General features: G+C 41.2%; 1 protein-coding gene across 2 annotated transcripts in view; it reads left to right on the forward strand.

Annotated features, from left to right (window-relative positions):
- The window catches only part of dock5 (dedicator of cytokinesis 5), a 76,325-nt gene that overhangs the window by 39,665 nt on the left and 14,746 nt on the right, over positions 1-21,914 (forward strand). For both annotated transcript variants that reach the window (XM_088624626.1, XM_088624627.1), the window contains exons 21-38: positions 1,209-1,309; positions 3,858-3,992; positions 4,815-4,926; positions 5,308-5,378; positions 7,389-7,495; positions 7,963-8,099; positions 8,255-8,350; positions 9,067-9,165; positions 9,899-9,990; positions 12,005-12,083; positions 12,712-12,812; positions 13,941-13,999; positions 15,026-15,180; positions 15,972-16,057; positions 16,722-16,878; positions 18,439-18,479; positions 19,389-19,479; positions 20,700-20,819. In XM_088624626.1, the coding sequence (XP_088480752.1) occupies positions 1,209-1,309; positions 3,858-3,992; positions 4,815-4,926; positions 5,308-5,378; positions 7,389-7,495; positions 7,963-8,099; positions 8,255-8,350; positions 9,067-9,165; positions 9,899-9,990; positions 12,005-12,083; positions 12,712-12,812; positions 13,941-13,999; positions 15,026-15,180; positions 15,972-16,057; positions 16,722-16,878; positions 18,439-18,479; positions 19,389-19,479; positions 20,700-20,819 (1,839 nt within the window). The remainder of the gene's footprint in view (positions 1-1,208; positions 1,310-3,857; positions 3,993-4,814; positions 4,927-5,307; positions 5,379-7,388; positions 7,496-7,962; positions 8,100-8,254; positions 8,351-9,066; positions 9,166-9,898; positions 9,991-12,004; positions 12,084-12,711; positions 12,813-13,940; positions 14,000-15,025; positions 15,181-15,971; positions 16,058-16,721; positions 16,879-18,438; positions 18,480-19,388; positions 19,480-20,699; positions 20,820-21,914) is intronic.

Genomic DNA, 21,914 nt, shown 5'->3' on the forward strand with positions numbered 1-21,914 from the left:
CTTGTCTGAACCACTTTTTTTGTTGCTGTATTCGATCCTGAACTTTACTTGAACTCCTGAATTTCGTGGGAAACAGACTGCAGATATCTTTGATTTGATATATGAACTAGATCCATTCCTTTTTAGTCTTGAACTGAGATAACTGAGGGCACCTGGTACAAGTATTCAGAATCCTCAAAGGCATAAAGGAAGTCAACCCTTTGTATTTCTTCAGTATCGACAGTGAAACATGAACCAGAGGGCAGAAGTGGAAAACCATATAGGAAAAACATTTAAAAGCTGGAATAAGAGGCACTTCTTAGCCCAAAGTTAGTGTTAGTGTCAAGCCTTGCTGAAGCTGACATCCTGCTTTCTTAAAGAAATGGCAAGATCCTTGGATCTAATAATTACCAAAACGGGCTAGATAAGCCAAATGGCACTCCTCCTTTGTATCCTTGCTTATAATAATAATAATAATAATAATAATCATAATAATAATCATAATTAATAATAATCATAATAATAATCATAATAATAATCATAATCATAATAATAAAAATGAATTGCTTACACTTATATAGCGCTTTTCGGGACACTCTACTCAAAACGCTTTACAGGTAATGGGGACTCCCCTCCACCACCACCAGTGTGCAGCCCCTCCTGGATGATGTGATGGCAGCCAAAGTGCATCAGAACGCTCAACACACATCAGCTCTCAGTGGGGACTGTTCTGTACAGCATAAGAATCTGAAACGCTCAGGAGCTTTGAGTATGACATGCTAAAGGGTTGGGTTTCTAGCCAAATACATCACTTCTAGGATAGCCTTGAAAACTGTTGTCTGCTCCAATGCAAACCACTGCACTATTTCTAACACAAGCTATAGTCAAGTGTGTAATCTGAGTTGGTTTTTTTCTAGCTGGATTTGAAGCTCCAATCTTTTGCAGGCAATTAATTACAGGCCTTATACTTTGGTGCTCTTCCTGGGCCACAGTGGGTACAATCTTCAGGTTGCTGTCATTGGGTTGGGTCTGCGTCGAGTCAGGACCAGCTCTGCACCTGTAAAACACCTGTAACACCTGGGTGATGTAAAAGATTTTCAGTACAGTAGGCCTAACCTGACAAAAGGGTTAAGTATTTGCAAGTGCAGTATATTTAGACCATTGAGAACAAGTACTTCAAAATAGCATCATGGCACAAATTCTGATCTGCACTGATTCTGTCACTGCAGGTGTTCATCATCACGCTGATAGGAGACATTAAGTTCCAGCACTTCAACCCTGTTCTGGAGACCTACATCTACAAGCACTTCAGTGCCACGCTGGCGTTCGCGTGAGTTTCTTTCCCATGGGGGCGGTCTTGAAAACGTGCTTTAATAATAATTCCTTACACTTATCTAATGCTTTTCTGGACACCCCAAAGCGCTTTACAGACCATGGGGACTCTCCTCTGCCTCTAGTGCTCCAGTACGCTCACCACACATCAGCTATGGATGTACAGTGCCTTGCGAAAGTATTCGGCCCCCTTGAACTTTTCAACCTTTTGCCACATTTCAGGCTTCAAACATAAAGATATAAATTTTTTATTTTATGTGAAGAATCACCAACAAGTGGGACACAATTGTGAAGTGGAACGAAATCTATTGGATTTTTGAAACTTTTTTAACTAATAAAAAAATGAAAAGTGGGGCGTGCAAAATTATTCGGCCCCTTTACTTTCAGTGCAGCAAACTCACTCCAGAAGTTCAGCGAGGATCTCTGAATGATCCAATGTTGTCCTAAATGACTGATGGTGATAAATAGAATCCACCTGTGTGTAATCAAGTCTCTGTATAAATGCACCTGCTCTGTGATAGTCTCAAGGTTCTGTTGAAAGCGCAGAGAGCATCATGAAGACCAAGGAACACACCAGGCAGGTCCGTAATACTGTTGTGGAGAAGTTTAAAGCCGGATTTGGATACAAAAAGATTTCCCAAGCTTCAAACATCCCAAGGAGCACTGTGCAAGCGATCATCTTGAAATGGAAGGAGTATCAGACCACTGCAAATCTACCAAGACCTGGCCGTCCCTCTAAACTTTCAGCTCAGACAAGGAGAAGACTGATCAGAGATGCAGCCAAGAGGCCCATGATCACTCTGGATGAACTGCAGAGAACTACAGCTGAGGTGGGAGAGTCTGTCCATAGGACAACAATCAGTCTTACACTGCACAAATCTGGCCTTTATGGAAGAGTGGCAAGAAGAAAGCCATTTCTCAAAGATATCCATAAAAAGTCTCATCTAAAGTTTGCCACAAGCCACCTGGGAGACACCCCAAACATGTGGAAGAAGGTGCTCTGGTCAGATGAAACCAAAATCGAACTTTTTGGCCACAATGCAAAACGATATGTTTGGCGTAAAAGCAACACAGCTCATCACCCTCAACACACCATCCCCACTGTCAAACATGGTGGTGGCAGCATCATGGTTTGGGCCTGCTTTTCTTCAGCAGGGACAGGGAAGATGGTTAAAATTGAGGGGAAGATGGATGCAGCCAAATACAGGACCATTCTGGATGAAAACCTGTTGGAGTCTGCAAAAGACCTGAAACTGGGACGGAGATTTATCTTCCAACAAGACAATGATCCCAAACATACAGCAAAATCTACAAAGGAATGGTTCACAAATAAACGTATCCAGGTGTTTGAATGGCCAAGTCAAAGTCCAGACCTGAATCCAATCGAGAATCTGTGGAAAGAGCTGAAAACTGCTGTTCACAAACGCTCTCCATCCAACCTCCCTGAGCTCAAGCTGTTTTGCAAGGAAGAATGGGCAAGAATTTCAGTCTCTCGATGTGCAAAACTGATAGAGACATACCCCAAGCGACTTGCAGCTGTAATCGCAGCAAAAGGTGGCTCTACAAAGTATTAACGCAAGGGGGCCGAATAATTTTGCACGCCCCACTTTTCATTTTTTTATTAGTTAAAAAAGTTTCAAAAATCCAATAGATTTCGTTCCACTTCACAATTGTGTCCCACTTGTTGGTGATTCTTCACATAAAATAAAAAATTTATATCTTTATGTTTGAAGCCTGAAATGTGGCAAAAGGTTGAAAAGTTCAAGGGGGCCGAATACTTTCGCAAGGCACTGTACATCAGCTAGGAGAACAGTGATTAAGCCAATTCATAGATGCTATATACAAATGACCATAGGAGAGAATTTTAATGGTCAAATAGAGGCAGTTTCACAGTTATCCGGTGTTTATTTAATGTATAATGAGTTGGATAATGAGTGGATGAGACATCAGATTTGCGAATACAACTGTTCAGTTGTTTCTAAGCAGGAAATTTGTAAAACAAAATTATGACATCCTAGTGTTTTTAGAAAAGTTTTATAAACTTCTAGGCAATATAGAAATTGAGACAAAAGGGGCATTTAAAACGAATAACTTCTTATGTTTATTTAGTGCTTTACCCCACAGTAGTTCACACAGCCCCACCTGGGTGATGCCCAGCAGCCATTCTGCACCAGCAGCACCAAAATGAGAAATTCCTTTATCATCTGGATTAAAGGTGACATGCAGGGAGACTAGGCTGTGGAGGACCAGAGTCAATATTAACCTGGACACCAGGGAAAACACCCTGCTGCTCTACTCTTACAAACAGTGCCATGGGATCTTTCATGTCCAATTAGTCACGTCTCCCGTGCCAGTACTGACCAGGTCCAACAATGCTTAGCTTCCAGGATCTGACAAGATCAGGCTGGAAAATGGTAGCAGTGCTGTTTAAAACTGACCAAAATACTGGAAAATATCTCTTCCATTTTAATTTGACATTTACCTGAGCGGTTGACACTACAATTGCTTGATTGAACCAATGATGCAGGCTCTCCTTTCTCCTACAGGAAGCTGACCAAGGTGCTGAATTTCTATGTGGGGAATGCCGAAGACCCCAAGCTGACAGAATTTCTCTACTCCGCTCTCAAAGCCCTGAAATACCTCTTCCGTTTCATTGTACAATCACGAGTCCTCTACCTCAGGTCAGTTGGTCTCCATGTGACATCCTGCAAATTTTTGTACCTTGCAAAAGAATTTACCATGTATAGTTACAGACCTGTTACAAAGTGAGACTAACTGCAGTTACAGTCCTTAGTTCATAAACTCCTCAGATATTTATGGTATTGATTTACAGGTATTGAAAGTAGTTAGAAACAGGAGGTCATTGTTTTTAATGTAAAGCTACCAAATTGATTTTAAATCTGTGTTATATAAAACACTATGAATATACAGTATAAGTCACATATTCCAGTAATAACTTACCACTTTGATTTTAGTAAAAGAAGCATTGATGAAGGTTTTGGAGCACCACTGTGTTTAGCATTGCTGCTTTGAAGCACTTGGACTCCTGGTTTAATTCCTATCTGCATGGAGTTTGTAAATTCTCTCCCTGTTTGTGTGGGTTTCCTCTGGGTTATCCAGTTTCCTCCCACAGTCCAAAGACATGTTTATAGGTTAAAAGTCTTCTGGGAAAATTGGCCTGGTGTGAGTGTGTATCCTATGATGGACAGGTGTCGCATCCAGGGTGTGGATGCCTTGTGCCTGCTGCTTGCCGGAACAGGCTCTGGCTCCCCTACAAGGATAATGAGGAATTTTGCAGGGAATTAAAGATGACAGCATTTTTGGGAGTATGCTAATGCTTTGTACTTGTTTTCACATAAAGTGTCAAAATATGTATTTGTGCTCAGGAATGCTGTAGTCATTCTGGCTTTGCTGTGTGAGCTTTGGGATTACTGTGATGAACTCGATGGAAGGAATAATCTCTCCTGTGTTTTACAAACTTTGTTTCTTTGTGTGCCTCTCAGATTTTATGGGAACAACGAAAACGGAGACGAATTTTGTAACTCCATTCACACTCTCTTCTTATCCTTCAATAACCTGATGGACCGGCCGCTGGACGAGGGTGTGAAAATCAAGGTGAGTTTGGAGGAACAGCTGCACTAGGACTGCAAGGCAGAAATTATTAAGCCTCTGGACAGTAGTGCTTGAACTGAAGATTACAAAACTGAGCAAAAAGCATGAAATCGGTGCATAGTAAATGAAGAATCATATGCTGGTGTCTGGTGTGTGTGCTGTTAGCTGCTTTTTACCTCAAAGAATTATGGGAGTATGGAACAAGCTACTCAGCCATGTTGTTGGAATCAATACAATGATTTTTTTCAAGAAACAGCTGTTAAGAACCAGTTAGTTTCTAACTACCAAAAGGGTTAGATGTTCCAAAAGTCTCCTTTTCTTTGTATCTCTTCTTATGTCTCTGGGGTTCTTATCCCCCTCCTGACTGTTCTCTCTTCTCTGCAGGGCGCTATATTGAAATACCTCCCAACCATCATCAATGATGTCCAACATGTCTTTGAGCCCGTAGAACTCAGGTAATTCTGCAAATGAATGTTGCGATTCAGAAGCCAGTAAAAATGATTTCTTTTGGAATAATCTTAGATGGTAGGTGTGTTGCCCAAGCCTTAAATAGACCTCTGCTCTCACCAGTGAAGGTTCTGGATTCATCCAGCCCTTGGTCACACATTGTAGAGATTTGTAAAGACTTGTAGAGACAAACTATCTGTCCACACTGGTGCTGCAGAATCGCTTTCAACAGTGCGCACCCTGGGACATGGAGCAGTGGGGTTCATTTTCTTGTTCTGAAAGAGGCATTGTGAGCCAGTAACAAAGCTTAAGAACATAAGAAAGGTTTAAAAAGAAGGGAGGCCGTTTGAACTGTTTGATCCAAGGATCTCATACAGCTGTTTCTTGAAAGAAGCTAGGATATCAGCTTCAACAACATGGAGTTTCATAATCTCACAACCATCTCTGTAAAGATGTACCTGCTGTTTTTGGCTTTAAATATACTTTCACATAGTTTCCACTTGTGCCCTCTGGTTCGTGTTTCCCTGTTAATTCTGAATAAGTTCGCTGGGTTGACTTTGTGGTCCCTCTTACTGTTCTCTTTTCGGGACTAAAAAGGATCTTCTTTTAGCCTGTCAGTACAGAACATTCCTTTAAGTCTTGGAATATATAATCATACCCCTGGGGGTGTACCTAGAACAGTGCACTCCATAAACTTAAGCGTATCAGTTTTACACATAAGATGTTTTTGGTACATTTTTTTTTGGTAAGACGTTTTGGGGCAGGGGGATTACACTGATGCCTCTGTGTCCCCAGGTGGAATACTGATAGACACAGGTAATCATTCATCCCCACTGTTTTATCTCTTTCAAACAAAGTATCATAACTGTCTTCTCCCTTATCTTGCTGTAACACTGTTGCACTGACTTCTTGGCTGAAGTGAAGTGAATTGAGAGCTTTGCATAAGAAACAAACAACAACTTTTGTTCTGGCCATGCTTTCAGTTATACATTTCATATGTAAAAAAAACAACTTGCAAATGTTCCAATTCATGTATTAGTTTAAGGTCTCAATTAATTTTTAAACGAATTTGGAATGAATTGAATTATATTAAGAGTGCTAAAATGAAGGTTAAGTGCTGTGTTTACAACATAGTGTAAAGTAGTTCAGTAGGTTTATGTAGTCTGTGCCGAATGCTGCCTTGTGATTTGATGGTTGGAACAATGTATTTGCGAAGTATCAGGTAACAGAATTCCAGCCCTGCTCAGAGCAATATATTTGTGAATCTGCAGATAAAAAATAAGGCACACCTGTATCCAATTTCTCTTCTCTGGATTGTTTGTACTGTAGGACATCATTATCGTTTCTCTAATATGGTGACCAAAACCATGAATAAAACTGCCATCTTACAAGTGCATTGTACAATCTGAATGTAACTTCCCTCAATTTGTATTGTATGCTTTTAACTGTATATTATAAAATGTTGTTAGCCTTTTTTATTGCTAGGGTTTGTACAAGGAAGTTCTCTATAAGAGTGCCTTTGTTTTAACCAGTGTGGCATTCTTTTAGTATCTGTGTTCTTTTCTAATGAGTACATTAATACTTACCCTCCTTTGTGTGCTCTTAGGTTTGCATGTTCATTATTCTGCTTGTTATAGTAAATGAAGTAAATTAGTTATAGATTTTATAATAAGTGATCAGCAGTTGGTGACTCAAAAGCGAGTGGTCTGGGACTGGGCATGGTTGAGGAAACTCTGATTTAGAGGTTTTGTTCTTGAAAAGAGGTGTTGCATTCAATAAAAATCTGAGTCTTTCTTACCGGTGGTTAAATGAGAAAACTTGCTTGATTTAAAGTCATTGATACAACTTAACTTTTTGAGCATAAGATCTGAATTGCTGTGAGCAGTGGGTGATCCTGTATCATCAACTATTGGCAAGCACACTAACAGACGTGCTCTTTAAAGACCCTTCTCCTATCTCATTTTGCTTGACCTCTCTGACTGTGTAGGCTTATCTTTCTCTGTGTCTGTTTCGACCAGTGTTCTGCTGACCAAATTCATTGAGAGCATCCCAGACTTCCAGCTGGTGCGCCAGAAGCTGGGCTGTATGTGCAAGATAGTGGAAAGCGACCTCTTCAGACAGCCAGGTGAGCCCCGGGTGATACCTGCTCGAACCTGCGTCAGCACACTGCTCAGCGATCTGAGTCACGTCGTGCAAGCATGCGCATCCTGGATCAGCATTGAATAAACCTTTACTTGTTTCTTTATAGGAAATATATGTCCTTTTTGATAAAAAAAAGATCATGGTAAAAGTAGTAATTGACACTTAAAGGTATTTCTTTTTCTGTTAGACAGTGTTTGATTGCCCTTCAGTATTCTTTGAGTTTTGTAAAGGGTGCTGTGCACAGAAACTGAACACACTGAAGTAATCAGACACTGGGTAAATGTGAAAGCTCAAGAAGAAATATTTCATGTAATATTTAAAGAGGTTCATGCAAGCAGGCAAAGAGATTTATGATCCACCCACGCCTAACAAGTTACAGATAATCTGAGGGCTGCTTCCACCTGTGCTGGACACAACGTCTCACGTTGGCATCCATGTCCGCCCTTCCAGAGTGTCGAGATGTGCTGCTCCCCCTGATGACAGACCAGCTCAGTGGCCAGCTGGATGACCACTCCAACAAGCCAGACTACGAGGCCTGCGGTCAGCTGCTCAGCACCATACTGGACATCCTGGACAGGAAGGATGTGGTGAGTCCGTAAAAAGTAGAGTGGGGGTGGGGGGGCAGGTTCTTCTCACACCCCCCAGTGTGAAAAGCCAGGATTGCCCAGGAGGTTTTCTGTCCTTCAAGCTCTTACTCCGTGTCTCATTATCCCCCCATCACCCCCCCCCCCCCATCCCCCAGGGTCCCACCTCAGCTCACGTCCAGATGATCATGGAACGCCTCCTTCGCCGGATCAACCGCACCGTCATCAGCATGAGCCGCACCCTCCCGCTCATCGTAAGAGGACAGCTGTTCTTCCTCGCCCCTGCATCTCTGTATCTCTGTGTATCTGTCTCGGTTTCTTTGTGTGTCTGTCTCTGTCTCTTTCTCTCTGCATGTGTCTGTGTTTCTCTCTGTGTTTGTGTCTGTCTGTCTCTCTTCTGTCTCTGTCTCTCTTTCTTGTGTGCGCACATGTAAGGGAATTTCTACAATTGTGCCCCCATCTTTCTAAAAGTCTTTGTATGCTCTGTCCTTGATGCCCAAGTGTTGACATTCCAGAGAACAAAGCTAATATTGCACTGGGTGAGCAGTAATAGTGGTATAGTGGTGGTGATGTAAGGTATGACTCAGCTTGACAGCTAATAAGAGGAAGTTGGCTCGTTAGTGAGAGGTTGTGGAGAAACCTGGCAGAATTACAGTGTGATTATTATGTGGAAGTAATATATTAACAAAATCATGGTAATTATCATATTAACTTGACAGTCGACTATTTGTTATAATATGATTATTTGCCGCACTTTGCCCTATTGTAGCATCGTACATGAAGATTGAGATGGTGGGGTGTTTTGAAGCAGTAACTGTTTAAACATGATTCTGTAATGTGATATCATGTCATTGATGGTGTATAAATACAGTACCATGTCAATAATTTGAGGCTAATCAAGTTATCCTGCCTGTTGCTGTAGATTGTTGTAATTTCACAGGCTTCCTTTTTCTACTTCTTCTCTCTTCAGGGTCACTATCTGTCCTGCATGACGGCCATCCTGAAACAGATGGATGACTCTCACTACTCCCACTACATCAGCACCTTCAAAACACGACAGGACATCATCGTAAGTCAGGCCTTCCTGAGGTGCCAACTTGTGCGTAAAGAAACGTTGAATTTCAGAGCAAATGTAGTCCTCACAACTTACAATGAAACATTTACATATAGCAGGGAAGCAATACAGGATCTGGAAAAAAATACATATTTTACTTAAAACACAGTTAGGGAACTTTTTTGTTTATATGAGAAGAAATTGATCTGAGAGCTTTTAGATGTGTCCTGTACATGTGGCATGCAGAAATTATTCTGTTGTTGCATTTAAGAACATAGGAACAGGTACAAACGAGAGGAGGCTTTTAGGCCACCTAGTTTATTTTGTAGTTAGTAGCTACTTGATCCAAGAATCTTATCCAGCAGTTTTTTGAAAGAAGAATCCCACCTGGGCATCTTGTTCCACATTCACACAAACCTTTGGTTAAAAAGGTGCCTCCTGTTTTGGGTTTTAAATGCTTTTACATGTAGTTCCTATTTGTTTTTTTAGTTCATTTCACTTTTGATTCTAAAGTCCAATAGGTTGACTTTGTCAATACCCTTTGAATACTTGTATCAGAACATAAGGACCAGGTCTGGGAGCGCAACAACGCAGTCATCCCAGTCATAGGTGGAAGCACATTACTCACAAACCCCCAAAAGCTCTCTGTCATGGGACACATATTTGCAGGTACAGGGTGCAGCTTTGCAGGAGATTCTGATAACTCCTTATCTCTCTCTGTTTGTTTCTCATCCCGAATGATGAACAGGATTTCCTGATGGAGACATTCATCATGTTTAAGGATCTGATCGGGAATGTGTTCCCTTCGGACTGGATGATCATGAACCTGCTGCAGATCAGGTTAATGCACTGCACAGCCCTTTTCTCATACAGCTCAACTCCGCAATTCTGGCCCTAGGGACTGGCCGTGGATTAGATCAAACATTTAATTCCGTATGTCAATTATAATTTATGAACCCAGTAATGAATGGCCTATATTTACTTGCATCTTACTGCTTCAGTCTACAAACAAATCTGCTAGGGAATACTGGGCTTGTAACTTATATGATAATATTAATTCCAGTCAGGGGATGTCAGTCTGATTATCAGAAAAATTAGCAATGTTCTCAGATGGAGTTCCCAGTTGGGTTGCCCTGCCCAGAAGGTGTATTTTTTTCTGTGTTTAAGTATCAGTCCTGGGACTAGAAAAACGTAAACATAGGATCAGATGCAGATGATCAAAGAGCGTTCTTCATGATTCTGGCTAATTCACCCGGTAATTCATTAAGACCACCATGCTGAAGAATAAGCAGTGGGGTGGACCACAGCAGAAATGCAGAGAAGACAGGGCACAAAAAGAAGAAAACGAGATACAGGATCATCTTTCTCTTCCTCCAAAGCCTAACCCATGAGAAAGATTCTTGTTTTTATCTACGAGACCCAATTCTGGCTGGGTAATCGTAGTTATTGGTATAAGAGATCTTACAGTCTTATTGCTCTAGTCATGTAAATATTTATTTGACTGCAGTAGTATACAGTACACTATGCTATTCTATAGTCATTTGGACTAACGCTTGTTTTTTTTCTTGTCTATTGTTTCCTACAACTGTTCTAGTAACAGTATTAAATCTGTATATTAGAAGTAAAAGCTAGGGTGTAAAACTGAATTTTAAGACAGGATTGTCATCTTGTCATCTCTAATGACAGCTCTTTCATACTATGCATAAATCTGAGCCCAGGCTGAATTGATGTACACAGTGTGTTTGCAGAAAGACTTATGCACACTTAAGGGCCCAGGGAACGATTTAATATCTTAACAATTCATTGATGGTGTGTAAGAGTGGGATAGAGAATTGCAAAAAACACAAAAAAGCAAGAGAGTGGGAATAGAATGCAAGTTACATGTGGTGGGTTAATTTTAGCGATCAATTCAGATTTGTAGAAAGGAGAGGCTGCATGAAACTGGAAAATGAGAGCTGTACTGAACATGAAAGTAAAAACACTGTGCCCGAAAGTGGAATCACGAGACCACACCAGTGTCATTTGTTTTTCGTCAGTTTAGTTAAAGCATTAGGTTTTTTTTAATTTAACCTTTTAATTCTTCATTTTAATTAAACACCATTAGTTATTTTGAGCTCTTAAACAGAACTTCAGATTATTTTAACACTACTAACACTGCCTGAAAAACTGATTCTTCCTGAAAAATCTGTTATAAAGCTTGGAGGAAATAATTGCAAAGTGTCCAAATGAGTGAGATATTAGTTTTATTCAGTTTTCCATTAAGCAGGGGGAAGCCCTAGGGTGCTGGAGATATGAAAGTTTCCACTGGAACTCGGCAGGCTGGTGTTAAATTCAACTGTACTCTTCTTAACCTCCATCAGATTGTGTTTGCACCATGTTTGGAAGCTCTTCCTGTTGAATTGCTAGCTTATTTTAACATTATCTCTCCGTAGGGCATCTCATGCCCCATTTTACAGATCCACTTTATGGGCATGTTTTAATTCCAGCTCACGTCTCTCTTAAAAATGACCAGTTTGCTCCATTAGACTTTTTTTAGCTTCTGACTTGTGGTTTAAGAATAGAAAAGCAATTAACGGGTGTAATTAAACACATTAAATCAGTAATGAAAATAATTATTAGCTTTTAATTAAGGATTCAAGTAAGTAACAGAGCTCAGCAGACCCAAGCATACTTGGACCAGGTTTCAGTATCATTTTTTATATTTAAACATTCCTACTAAAATGTTTATTACTGATGTGTAGTTGTGGATGTAATTGTGCTACAAATCTAAATTAAGCAATTCTCTGCCTACATTTGTTAGTTTTGCATTTTTTCTCATTTCTCTTTGTTTTGATTTAAACTTTTACCTTAACAGAGTGTTTCTGCGTGCAATCAACCAGTATGCAGAGGTTCTCAATAAATACTTCCTGGACCAGGCCAGTTTTGAGCTGCAGGTAACTCCTCTTTGTACAGTGAAATGATCCTGCTTCCTTCTAGTTAACAAAGATGTTTTAGAAATTAGAAGACACATTGTACAGTTTTGTAAATCACTGTAGTGTGCTGTGAATCTGAGAGTTTTCTGTATAGCTCTGTACTTCCTTTTAGATGTGATGCCATAAACAATACTATTATTTAATGTTTTATAAAAATGACTATGCCCTACTTTCTCAAACCCAGGCTCTTCAATGTCAATACTCAGTGTTGATTTTTTAGGTATCTACTGATGAGCTCTGTGAAGGCACAATGCCCATTGTTTTTGTCTTTGTTATAAGCTATATACAGTAAGCATGGTCTTCTAAAGTCAGGATATCTGCAAGATTTACCGGCATCAAAATTGACACGCTGTCGAGGCTGGTTTTGGGAGAGCAGTTTTCAAATGGATAAAGAATTATTTTTTGTATTTCCTAGTTAGCATTTTGGCTGACCTCATATGAATGGATTTAATATGGGATGGCCTGTTTGTCTGCAGCAAAAAATAACAGGGATTGCTGCAAGGTTTCACTCCTGTTGGTCCGCAGTTTCAGCGCTTGGTAAAACCATATGGTACTAGTCTGGCTCCTAACTCCTGTTCTCCTTGCGCAGCTCTGGAACAACTACTTCCACTTGACCGTGGCCTTCCTTACCCACAAGTCCCTGCAACTAGAGACTTTCTCCCAGGAGAAACGCAACAAGATCCTGAACAAGTAAGTCTCCCAGAAACAAGTTCATTTCTATTTTAGTCTTCACAACTTGGTTTGTTGTTGTGACACTGAATTAGAATGGGAAGGCAGTTATTAAAATCTCTAAAATACATTGAAGAGAAATTGTCTGATGTGCATTAGTGTTCATTTTCCCTGTAGAGCTGATTTTACTTTAGAAAGTTGTTTAGTATATGAAAGAACAGCACTCTAATGGTATGCTCATTTTAATTAGTTTTAATTGCTATTCCTGCTAGAATACTGTGCAATGCAGAATGTGCTCAGAATTAATGTTCCCTGTAGATTATTTTGATGCAGAATTTATAATTTCCATCTAATTACTTCCTTTTCTAGTTTTGTTTGTTCCAAGTGTATCCGTTGTTTCTACAATGTCAGGACAGTCAGGAAAACACATTCCCAGAGTAGCCAGTTTGTCCAGATGAAGTAATTGGGCAAAGGAATGTATGCCGAACAAGACAGCTTGCAGTTTTTAAAGTCAAGAGAGGAGGCAGACTTCCATCTTTCTGATTTTTACTAAGGAGAAGGGGAATATCTGCTACAAATGGCAAATGAAAGCAACTTAAAATGTGCTGGTCTTCTGAATTGTTCAGCTTTATATGTTGCTTTAATTTTGCTGTTTTAGAGTAGATGTTTTGTTACTACAACTGAGATTTATACGAAATGTTGGACGTTGTGAAATTAAGTCATTCTGAAATGCTAAAACTAAAAGATTAATAGAAAAACACAAATATGGTTGAACCCAAGTCATGTTGAACCCACTGCTTTCAGATCACAAAATTACTGTTCCATCGCTCATAGTGATCTGTTCACTTTTTCTCAAAGGGGTAGTTTGAATGAAATGAACAGAATGATCAAAAGTGGTGAGATCATATTGGAACAAGAAGTGGATAATTACACATTGTTTATGTTGTGCTCTTTTAACAGAAATCTGAAATTTAAATTCAGGATTCAAAACATTGTGAGCAGAATTTGAAGGAAATATGATTAGAATTCAAAACTTTGTGTAGAATTCCACTGAACAAATACAATGAGATAGATACTAGATTCTATTTAACTTACTTGAACTTAATACTGGGTAAATAACAGTATTCCCTTCTGTTTTTGTCTGTTAAGATATGGAGACATGAGGAAGGAAATTGGCTTTAAGATCCGGGACATGTGGTACAACCTTGGTAAGAAAGAGCCTGTGGTTTTCCTGGAACATACTGTACTGGCAGAAACAGCCATTTCGTGTCGGTACAAGCAGTCAGTAACAGAAGAAATTGTGCAGCAAGCTTCTCAGTTTATCTCTAAATTTATAACTGTAAGAAGGCATTAATAATTTTTCTTAATGTTTAAAGAAATATTAAGATTGTGCAATGCACTAGTAATATTATGTGCAATTTTAGTCACCGTGTTATAAAAAAGATATTTATTTTGGAGCTAGCCAAGACAAGAGCAACCAGGTACATTCCTGGGCTTAACAGAACATTTAACTGTAAGAGGCTAAAACAGCTGAATCTTTTTAGTTTGAGAATGAAAAGACAGTGGGGTGACCTGATCCAGGTATTCAAAATCATGGACAAAATCAGCTGATTGGACTTCTTCAGAATAAACATTGAATCATAAGTGGAAACTACACAGAAGTGCGTTTGGAACTGAGAGGAGGAGATGCTTCTTTACACAAAGAGTAGTGGGAGTGTGAAGCAAGTTACTCAGCCATGCTGTTGAAGCAGATACCCTGGTGCCTTTGAAGAAATGGCAAAATAAAATCCTTGGATCACTTAGCTACTAACTACCAAGCTGGCTAGATGGTCTAGAATGTCAGTATCTTCTTAATAACATTGTTCAAGTCCTTAAGAAATGTTTTAAATGCTTGTTATTAATACCAAATGGAAAAATCCCTTTGTGAAAAACCAACTGTTTTGAGAAATCTGTTTTGCATATGGAATGAATTGTGTGCAGCTTTGGCGTATTCCTTCTTCTACATTTGTATTCCATCAGATAATTCCATTCTTTGCATTTCACTGAAAAAATGCTTGGAGGTTTAAAGAATTGTATTTAGTCTATTTGAAGCAGTGAAAAAAAAAGATGGATCGCGTCCCTTCTGCTCAGAATGCACAAACTTGGCTCTTCATCTTTAAGGATTCTAACAGATAACTGACAATTTTCTTGAGGTAAAAAAAAATAAAACCTTGCGAGCCCTCTGTAACCCCTAGGTCCCCACAAGATGAAGTTCATCCCATCCATGGTGGGCTCAATCTTGGAGGTGACTCTGGTTCCGGAGCCCGACCTGAGGAAAGCCACCATCCCCATCTTTTTTGACATGATGCAGTGTGAGCACAACTTCAGCCCCAACCACACCTTCCAAATGGTGAGCCCCATTTTCCTGCGAATCCTGAGCATTAAAAAGAGCCTTATCAGCTGTAACTGCAGCAAAGGCGGCACCTGAGCACTCGCGACAGATTAACATTCGCCATCACCCTGCAGACTGTTATTCCAGCCACCACTGGCAGCAGTGCAAGCCGTACATCTTTGACACATGCTGTGTACCAGTTTGCAGATGTGGTCTTGAGGGATTCTAACCCATTCCTTTCATAGCCTAGACAAGCATGTTCACTGGTCTCTGAGCCCTACATGACACATGTTGCCCCAACTCATGCAAAACACTCTTGTTTACATAGAGTAAGTTCATTTTGGTGCTCGGTATGTATTTTGGAATTACCTGTATAACAGGGGTTTTAGTGCTCACAATACAGTTTTTACAGTTCTCAAGAGGGCACAGACCCCAAAGTTTGATGCTTCTCTGGGCTCAAACTCTAGGGTCTGTGCAGGGCTCAGGTGCTCAGAGGTGTGTGTGTGTGAGGTGGCAGTATATTGTGGCAGTGTAACTATTGATCAAATGCATTGATGCCTATAAACCACTGCAATCGCTGGTGAGTAAATGGTTGGGGGGGATAGCACGTCTCCGTGGATAGAACTGGCTGCAGCAGAGATGTCACACAAGCCCCGACACGCCATTTCTCCCAGCAGCTGGTTTTAAGCTGGTTGGGGCTGCGCACACAGTCCATCCTGGTCCACTGAAGAATGTTACCTTCGCAGTTTAGAAGTATTGATTTTTATGGGCTTGAAGTCCCGCTAATGGAGACCGTCTGTGTGCCGCAGTTTGAGAACGAGCTGATCACGAAGCTGGACCAGGAAGTGGAAGGAGGCCGTGGGGATGAGCAGTACAAGGTCCTCCTGGAGAAGACGTAGGTTTGCCCTTTCCAGCTAACACGTCCTGTCATCCTTTTGTGTCTGTGTCCATCTTTCTGTCTAGTTATGTATAATTAAAACCCATTTGAGGCATTTCATTTCCTTCCTGTCAGAGCCATCCTGGAGATCTCTGCATTTACAGCTGTACCCTAATCCTATATTTGGGTCTGCGTTTGACTGTGTGTTTATCTCTTATATGGTTTTGTCTTTTGGGCTGTGCAAAGTGCAGATAAGTAATAGAGCCTTCCTCTGTTTGTCACGCCAGCAATTAACCTTCTTGCCCTGTATCACTCTCACTTATCTGTGCCAAACACATTTTCCTCACAGATGCTATCAAATGGAAACAATACTGTGTCATCTTTGAAGAACATCTTACATTTCGGACACAACAGCAGCCTTCATCAAAAGCAGTTGCTGAGCAACTAATCACTGTTTTAATTATTGACAGTGACATGTTTCTTTCAGTTTTGAAGGTTTTAGCTCATACCTGTACATAGAATAATACAGGTAAATGGACTAGACTCCTGTTGCTCTATAGTTTGATCCATTTCAGGTTGCTACCATTTCCTGTTTTTTTTTAAGTTTTCTTACGCAGCTGTCTGTCCAATTCTTCCTGCTGGACCTCTCCTTGGTTACCTGTGTTTGTGTGTCTGCCCGCAGACTGCTGGAGCACTGCCGCCGCCACCGCTACCTGTCTTCCTCAGGGGAGTCTCTGGCCCTGCTCCTCAGCAGCCTGCTGGAGAACCTGCTGGCCTACCGCACCATCACTCACGACGAGAGCCCCGAGCACCGCATGAGCTGCACTGTCAACGTGCTGGTGCGTCTGCTCGCCTCCACCCCCCACCCCCCCAGCTCACCAGTCCCCCGTAGCCCCCCGGTGTGCGCTGAGCAACTTGGGGGCAACAATGGGCCTTGGAGAAATGTGCCACAAATCTTCAGATACTGACACCGACTACTCCATTCCCTTCGTCGTAGTGATATGCAGTGCTGTCTGTGTGCAGCGTTGCGTTTTTCAGCTCAATGAATCAGAAATCATAAGATCTCCTGATGCCATCTTATGACTGAAAAGGAAATTGAGTGGTTAGTGTGGTTAACTTAACGGGTACTCTACTCCATTTTTAAAGCCAGTTTCAAGAAACACTTGGATGAGATCTTCTGACAAATGCTGCAGAACTCTTGACTACCAAACAGGGCAGCTTTGCCAAAGGTTACACATGAGAGAAGGCTATTTCTTATGTCAGTAATAATTATAGAAATAATAATTCTTTACACTTATGTAGTACTTTTCTGGACACCCCAAAGCGCTTTACAGGCAAATCGACGGCAGCCATAATGTGCCAGTATGCTCACCACACACCAGCTATCAGTGAAGAAGAGAATAGAGGGATGAAGCCAGTTCAGAGATGGGGATTTTTAAGAGGCCATGACTGGTAAAGGCCAGGTCGAGATTTGGCCAGGACACTGGGGTAACACCCCTACTGTTTTTGAAAAACACCCTGGGATTTTTAATGATCATGGAGAGCCAAGACTTCAGTTTTACGTCTCATCTGAAGGACAGTGCCCTTTAACAGTTCCTGTCACTATACTGGGGCATAAGGACTCACACAGACTGCAGGGAGAGTGCCCCCTACTGGTCACACTAATACCTGTTTCAGTAACAATCTTCTCCTTCTCCAGGAGATCTCCCATCTGGCCATTACTGAGTTTCAGTGAGTGGCCTGTTTTGAGATGCAGTTTGCAGAGTGCCTGTGGGATAGGGTTTGGATTAGCTGGCCAGGGCTGTTTAGGCTCTCAACAATACCTGCCTGGCTCCACCACCAGGCCTGCGTTGATATCTCTGTGGGACACGTCTGTGCTCCAGCTGGCCTAAATCCTCCTGTTTTTCGCTGTGGAGTTCCTAGTTTGTCTAGAAATTAATGACTCTGATAGCTTGGAAGGTTGGAGGATCACTGTCGGCACTGTGAGCTGAGGTGTAAAGAAACAATTTGTAATTCCAAATCGGGTCGATACAAAATAAAAACAGTATTAATCTTGGTAGTTCCTGTGTCAGTATGTTAAACACAAAACAGAGCAGACTCAAACACAGCAGTGTCTTTGGCTTTAGGCATCGTTAGAGGAATGTCATCACTTGCATATCAAGTCCAAGGTTTATCAACTGAACTGTTATTATTTCATTGTGGATATATACTGCTCCTTTTTTTGCATACTTCTTTTAATTAAGGAAAAGGGCAGAAATAATGCTGGAATGAAACAGAGCATGTTTTGATCAAACTGGAACAGCTTGTTCATCTTGTTCTTTGCACAGTATACACAGTAGTGTATAAACCTCCCAGGTTTACAGTTTCAACATTTCAGAATCGTCTTGTCTGTTTTGCAGAACTTCTACAAAGAAAAGAAGAGAGAGGACATCTATATCCGGTAAGCCTTGTGAAGTGTGGAGGGAAGGGAGCTAAGGTTGCGCTGAGGAACAGGAAAAACATATACTGTGCACCAACAGTTAACAGGGATATCTCCGCTTGGTGCAGTTATACTTCTTGGCAGCTTCACCAAGTGGACTTTTCAGGAAATGGGAAAGCAGAAACCTGTGATCATCAGTACCGTAAAAAGATCACCCTGTAGAGGTCAACTTAAGGTCTCTGCTTAAGAAACATTTATTCAACCCATATTTGCCACCCTGTTGTTTACTAATCTTTTCATTTTTGATCATGATCCTCCAGTGCACTCACCTGTGGAGTGATTTGTCACATGGCAAGCTCCAAAGTGCTTGACAGGAGAGTCAGCTCTGATTGGGGGAACATGGCGTAACTCGATGACATTGTGCAACAGATATCTGTGTGTGCTGTTTGCCAGGAAGCTGAGAGAGCCCCGGCTGGCTTAATTCCAGCCCTGCTCCATCAACATCAGCTTAATTGTGAGGTCTCACTTAGGGAATCCTGGTCACGGCTGTGGAGCTGGCAGTACAACTCCGGCTCGAAGTCATTACTTCTAGGCCATAGCCTACTGTACCTACTGTAATATGAGTCCCTCATGCTACTTCAGCCCCATGGGATCACCTTACTGTAGGCTTTTAGAAAAGGAAGAAACACAAAATAAAAATATTTGTTTGAAAATCCCCCCAAAAAGGGCTCTTCTGTTAGATTTCTGCTGCACTTTACACCTTCATTGTGTTGCCTGTTTCACTGGAAAGAAGACCGGTATTAACTGTGAGGTTAAAATAAGTTAGTCACACTTTCTGCTAGATGGGCATGCTGACCACAAAGCTTGGGCTGTAGTTCTCGTTAAAAACACCATGGCTAAGTCTGCACTTCACTCTTTCTCACTTTCCAGGTATTTGTACAAGCTGAGGGATTTACACCTGGACTGTGAGAACTACACAGAGGCTGCCTACACTCTCTTACTGCACGCTGAGCTCCTGGAGGTCTGATAGTCCGAAAAGCTCCTGTGGGTTTGGTTCTGCCCAACAGAACTGAAGTGCACTGTTTATATGAGTAGAGTAGAGTTCTTGTAACCTGCACAAGTACAATGAAATGCTTATTTGCATGTTTGCTCCTATATAAAGACATCAAGGAAACACCAAAAACAAAAACAGAGAACAGTGGTAGCAACAACAAGTTAAATAACATACATCTGTGTGAGCCAGTGGTAGGAGTTCAGTAATCTGACAGTTTGAGGGAAGAAGCTGTGTCCGAGTCCAGACATTCATGCCTTTATACTCCTATAACACTTACCGGAGGGAAGGGGGGAGAAAAGTGAGGAACCAGGATGACTGGTATCCTTAACGATACTTCCAGCATTACTGAGGCAGCGAGTAGGAAAAATGTCTACTACTATATGGCCCAGGAAATGCACACTACACACTTAAATAATTTAGATTTATTTTTATCCATCAGCTTAACAGCTTTTGAGAATTCTCTACAGTAACCTTTCATGGACAAAGTTGCAGAAAAGAGGTTCAGGTCTTATTGAAAGCTCTCATCTGTAGTATACAATATTTGCGCCTACCCGTAGTTCACAAGATGAGTTTTTTAATGTTGCGGTTTTCTGCCACTTTCTATCAACTTGCCCTTTTTGCCTGTGAGTTTTGCCCAGGCAGTAGATGTGACCTCTATTGTCCTGCACTGACTGTCTGTGAAGGTTGCTGGGGGATGGGTAGGTTGCTGCAGCTAGCCAAATGATTCATGCTCCTGTTAAGACATCACATTCCAACCATTTTTTCCTCTGTTAAATTATGTGGATTTGACCACGTAATGGGACAGTCACTTTTTTTTCCTTCAAGCAATACTTTCTGGGACTTTTTGGAAAAATTGCCTAAGCTGCTCCACGTTGCCTTTAACATATTAACTTTTCAGACTAATAATTTATAGGCTGTTTATGAAAATGACTCATGGTGTGTAGATACTCAAGGGCCAAGATAGATGACCCAGTGAAACTCAGTCAGTTTTAATGGTTGAATTAAAAAGTCATGAAGAAGTGGATTTGTCATTTGCTCGGTCACGTTTCAGCTTCAGAACTCCAGAGTAAGGATGGCTTTGTAATAGAGGAAGTCATTCAGAACCACCTCTCAGTGTCAAAGGGCCTGTTTTCCAGCATTGCACAAACCTGAGGTGTAATGGACTGTGCCTGTCTTTGTGTCTCTAGTGGTCCGACCAGCCCTGTGCTTCCCACCTCATCCCACGGGATGGCTCCCAGGTGTGGTCCCAGCAGGAACTCAAAGAGAAGCTCTTCCAGGAGATCATCCACTACCTGGACAAAGGCAAGGTTAGGAATTCAGACATTTCTTTTATTGAACAGCATCACCTGAGAACCAACTGTGATTTATGGGAAAGACCTGACTAGCCAGCTCACTCCACTACTACAGAATTCACACAACACAGTGCATCAGTTGGCAAAAACATAAGAATATATTGGCAGTCCATTGAGGGGAAGAGTCGTAGAGGGCAGACACAGGTATGTTTCTATCCAGAAGATAAGAAAGAGATTAGGGTGGCTTTGAGAACTACAAGTACCAGAATCCTTAGCATCCAAATGAGGAAATGAGCCCCAGCTGAGCAGACACTGTGTAAAAAAAGGCGTGAATGTTTTATCTGCTCTGAAGACCTGGAGAGAGACAGAGCTAAAGAGTTTTAAAAAAAACCAATACAGCACTAATTTAGTCATCTGGATAAGAACCTGAACTTAGCTTTAACCCAGGCCTAGACCCTGATTTTTGTTATGTAAAATGTTCATGTTTATATGTTTTAATTTCATGTGTGATGATAACAATCCTAGCATTTTAGATACGGTAGGAATTGTAACAAACATAACTGGAGCCGTAATAAGCATTTCTTAGGTTTTATTTGCATTACTGGCATTTGTGTTACAGTCATTAAGTGCCAAAGACCTCCAGATATTTCTTTCAGTTGTTGTGTGCACCCCACCTTTACAAGAGGCTCCCATCCCTGGTACCCTGCATGTCATGATCTGCACACACACACATTAAGAAAATAGGCTGTCAGGACTGAGTCAAAGTTGTGACTCCTGAAACAGAGGTCTTGAATGTGACTCATTCCAGTATTTGGGTGCTGAAGACTGAAATGACTGATGACCGCGATCATCAATCTAACCTTGGGAAAGGCCCATTCAATTACTATTACTGGGTTGTAAATCCACCACCTCTTCCGCTCTCTATCTCTTCTTCAGGCAGGGACAGTTCAGACCAATGCCAGGGTCCTGAGAGCCAATGGGGGGGGGGGGGGGGACGACTCTAAATTGCATTATTTGGACTAAGGTGTTGCTTGATCAGTCTTAGTGATCATGCTTTTTAGGCCTTTGCTCATTAACTATTTCAAACTTCAAGATTAAAATTTCAATAAT

The sequence above is a fragment of the Lepisosteus platostomus genome, chromosome 3, assembly GCF_059453375.1.
Source record: "Lepisosteus platostomus isolate fLepPlt1 chromosome 3, fLepPlt1.hap1, whole genome shotgun sequence".
In the NCBI taxonomy this organism is placed as follows: Eukaryota; Metazoa; Chordata; class Actinopteri; order Semionotiformes; family Lepisosteidae; genus Lepisosteus; species Lepisosteus platostomus.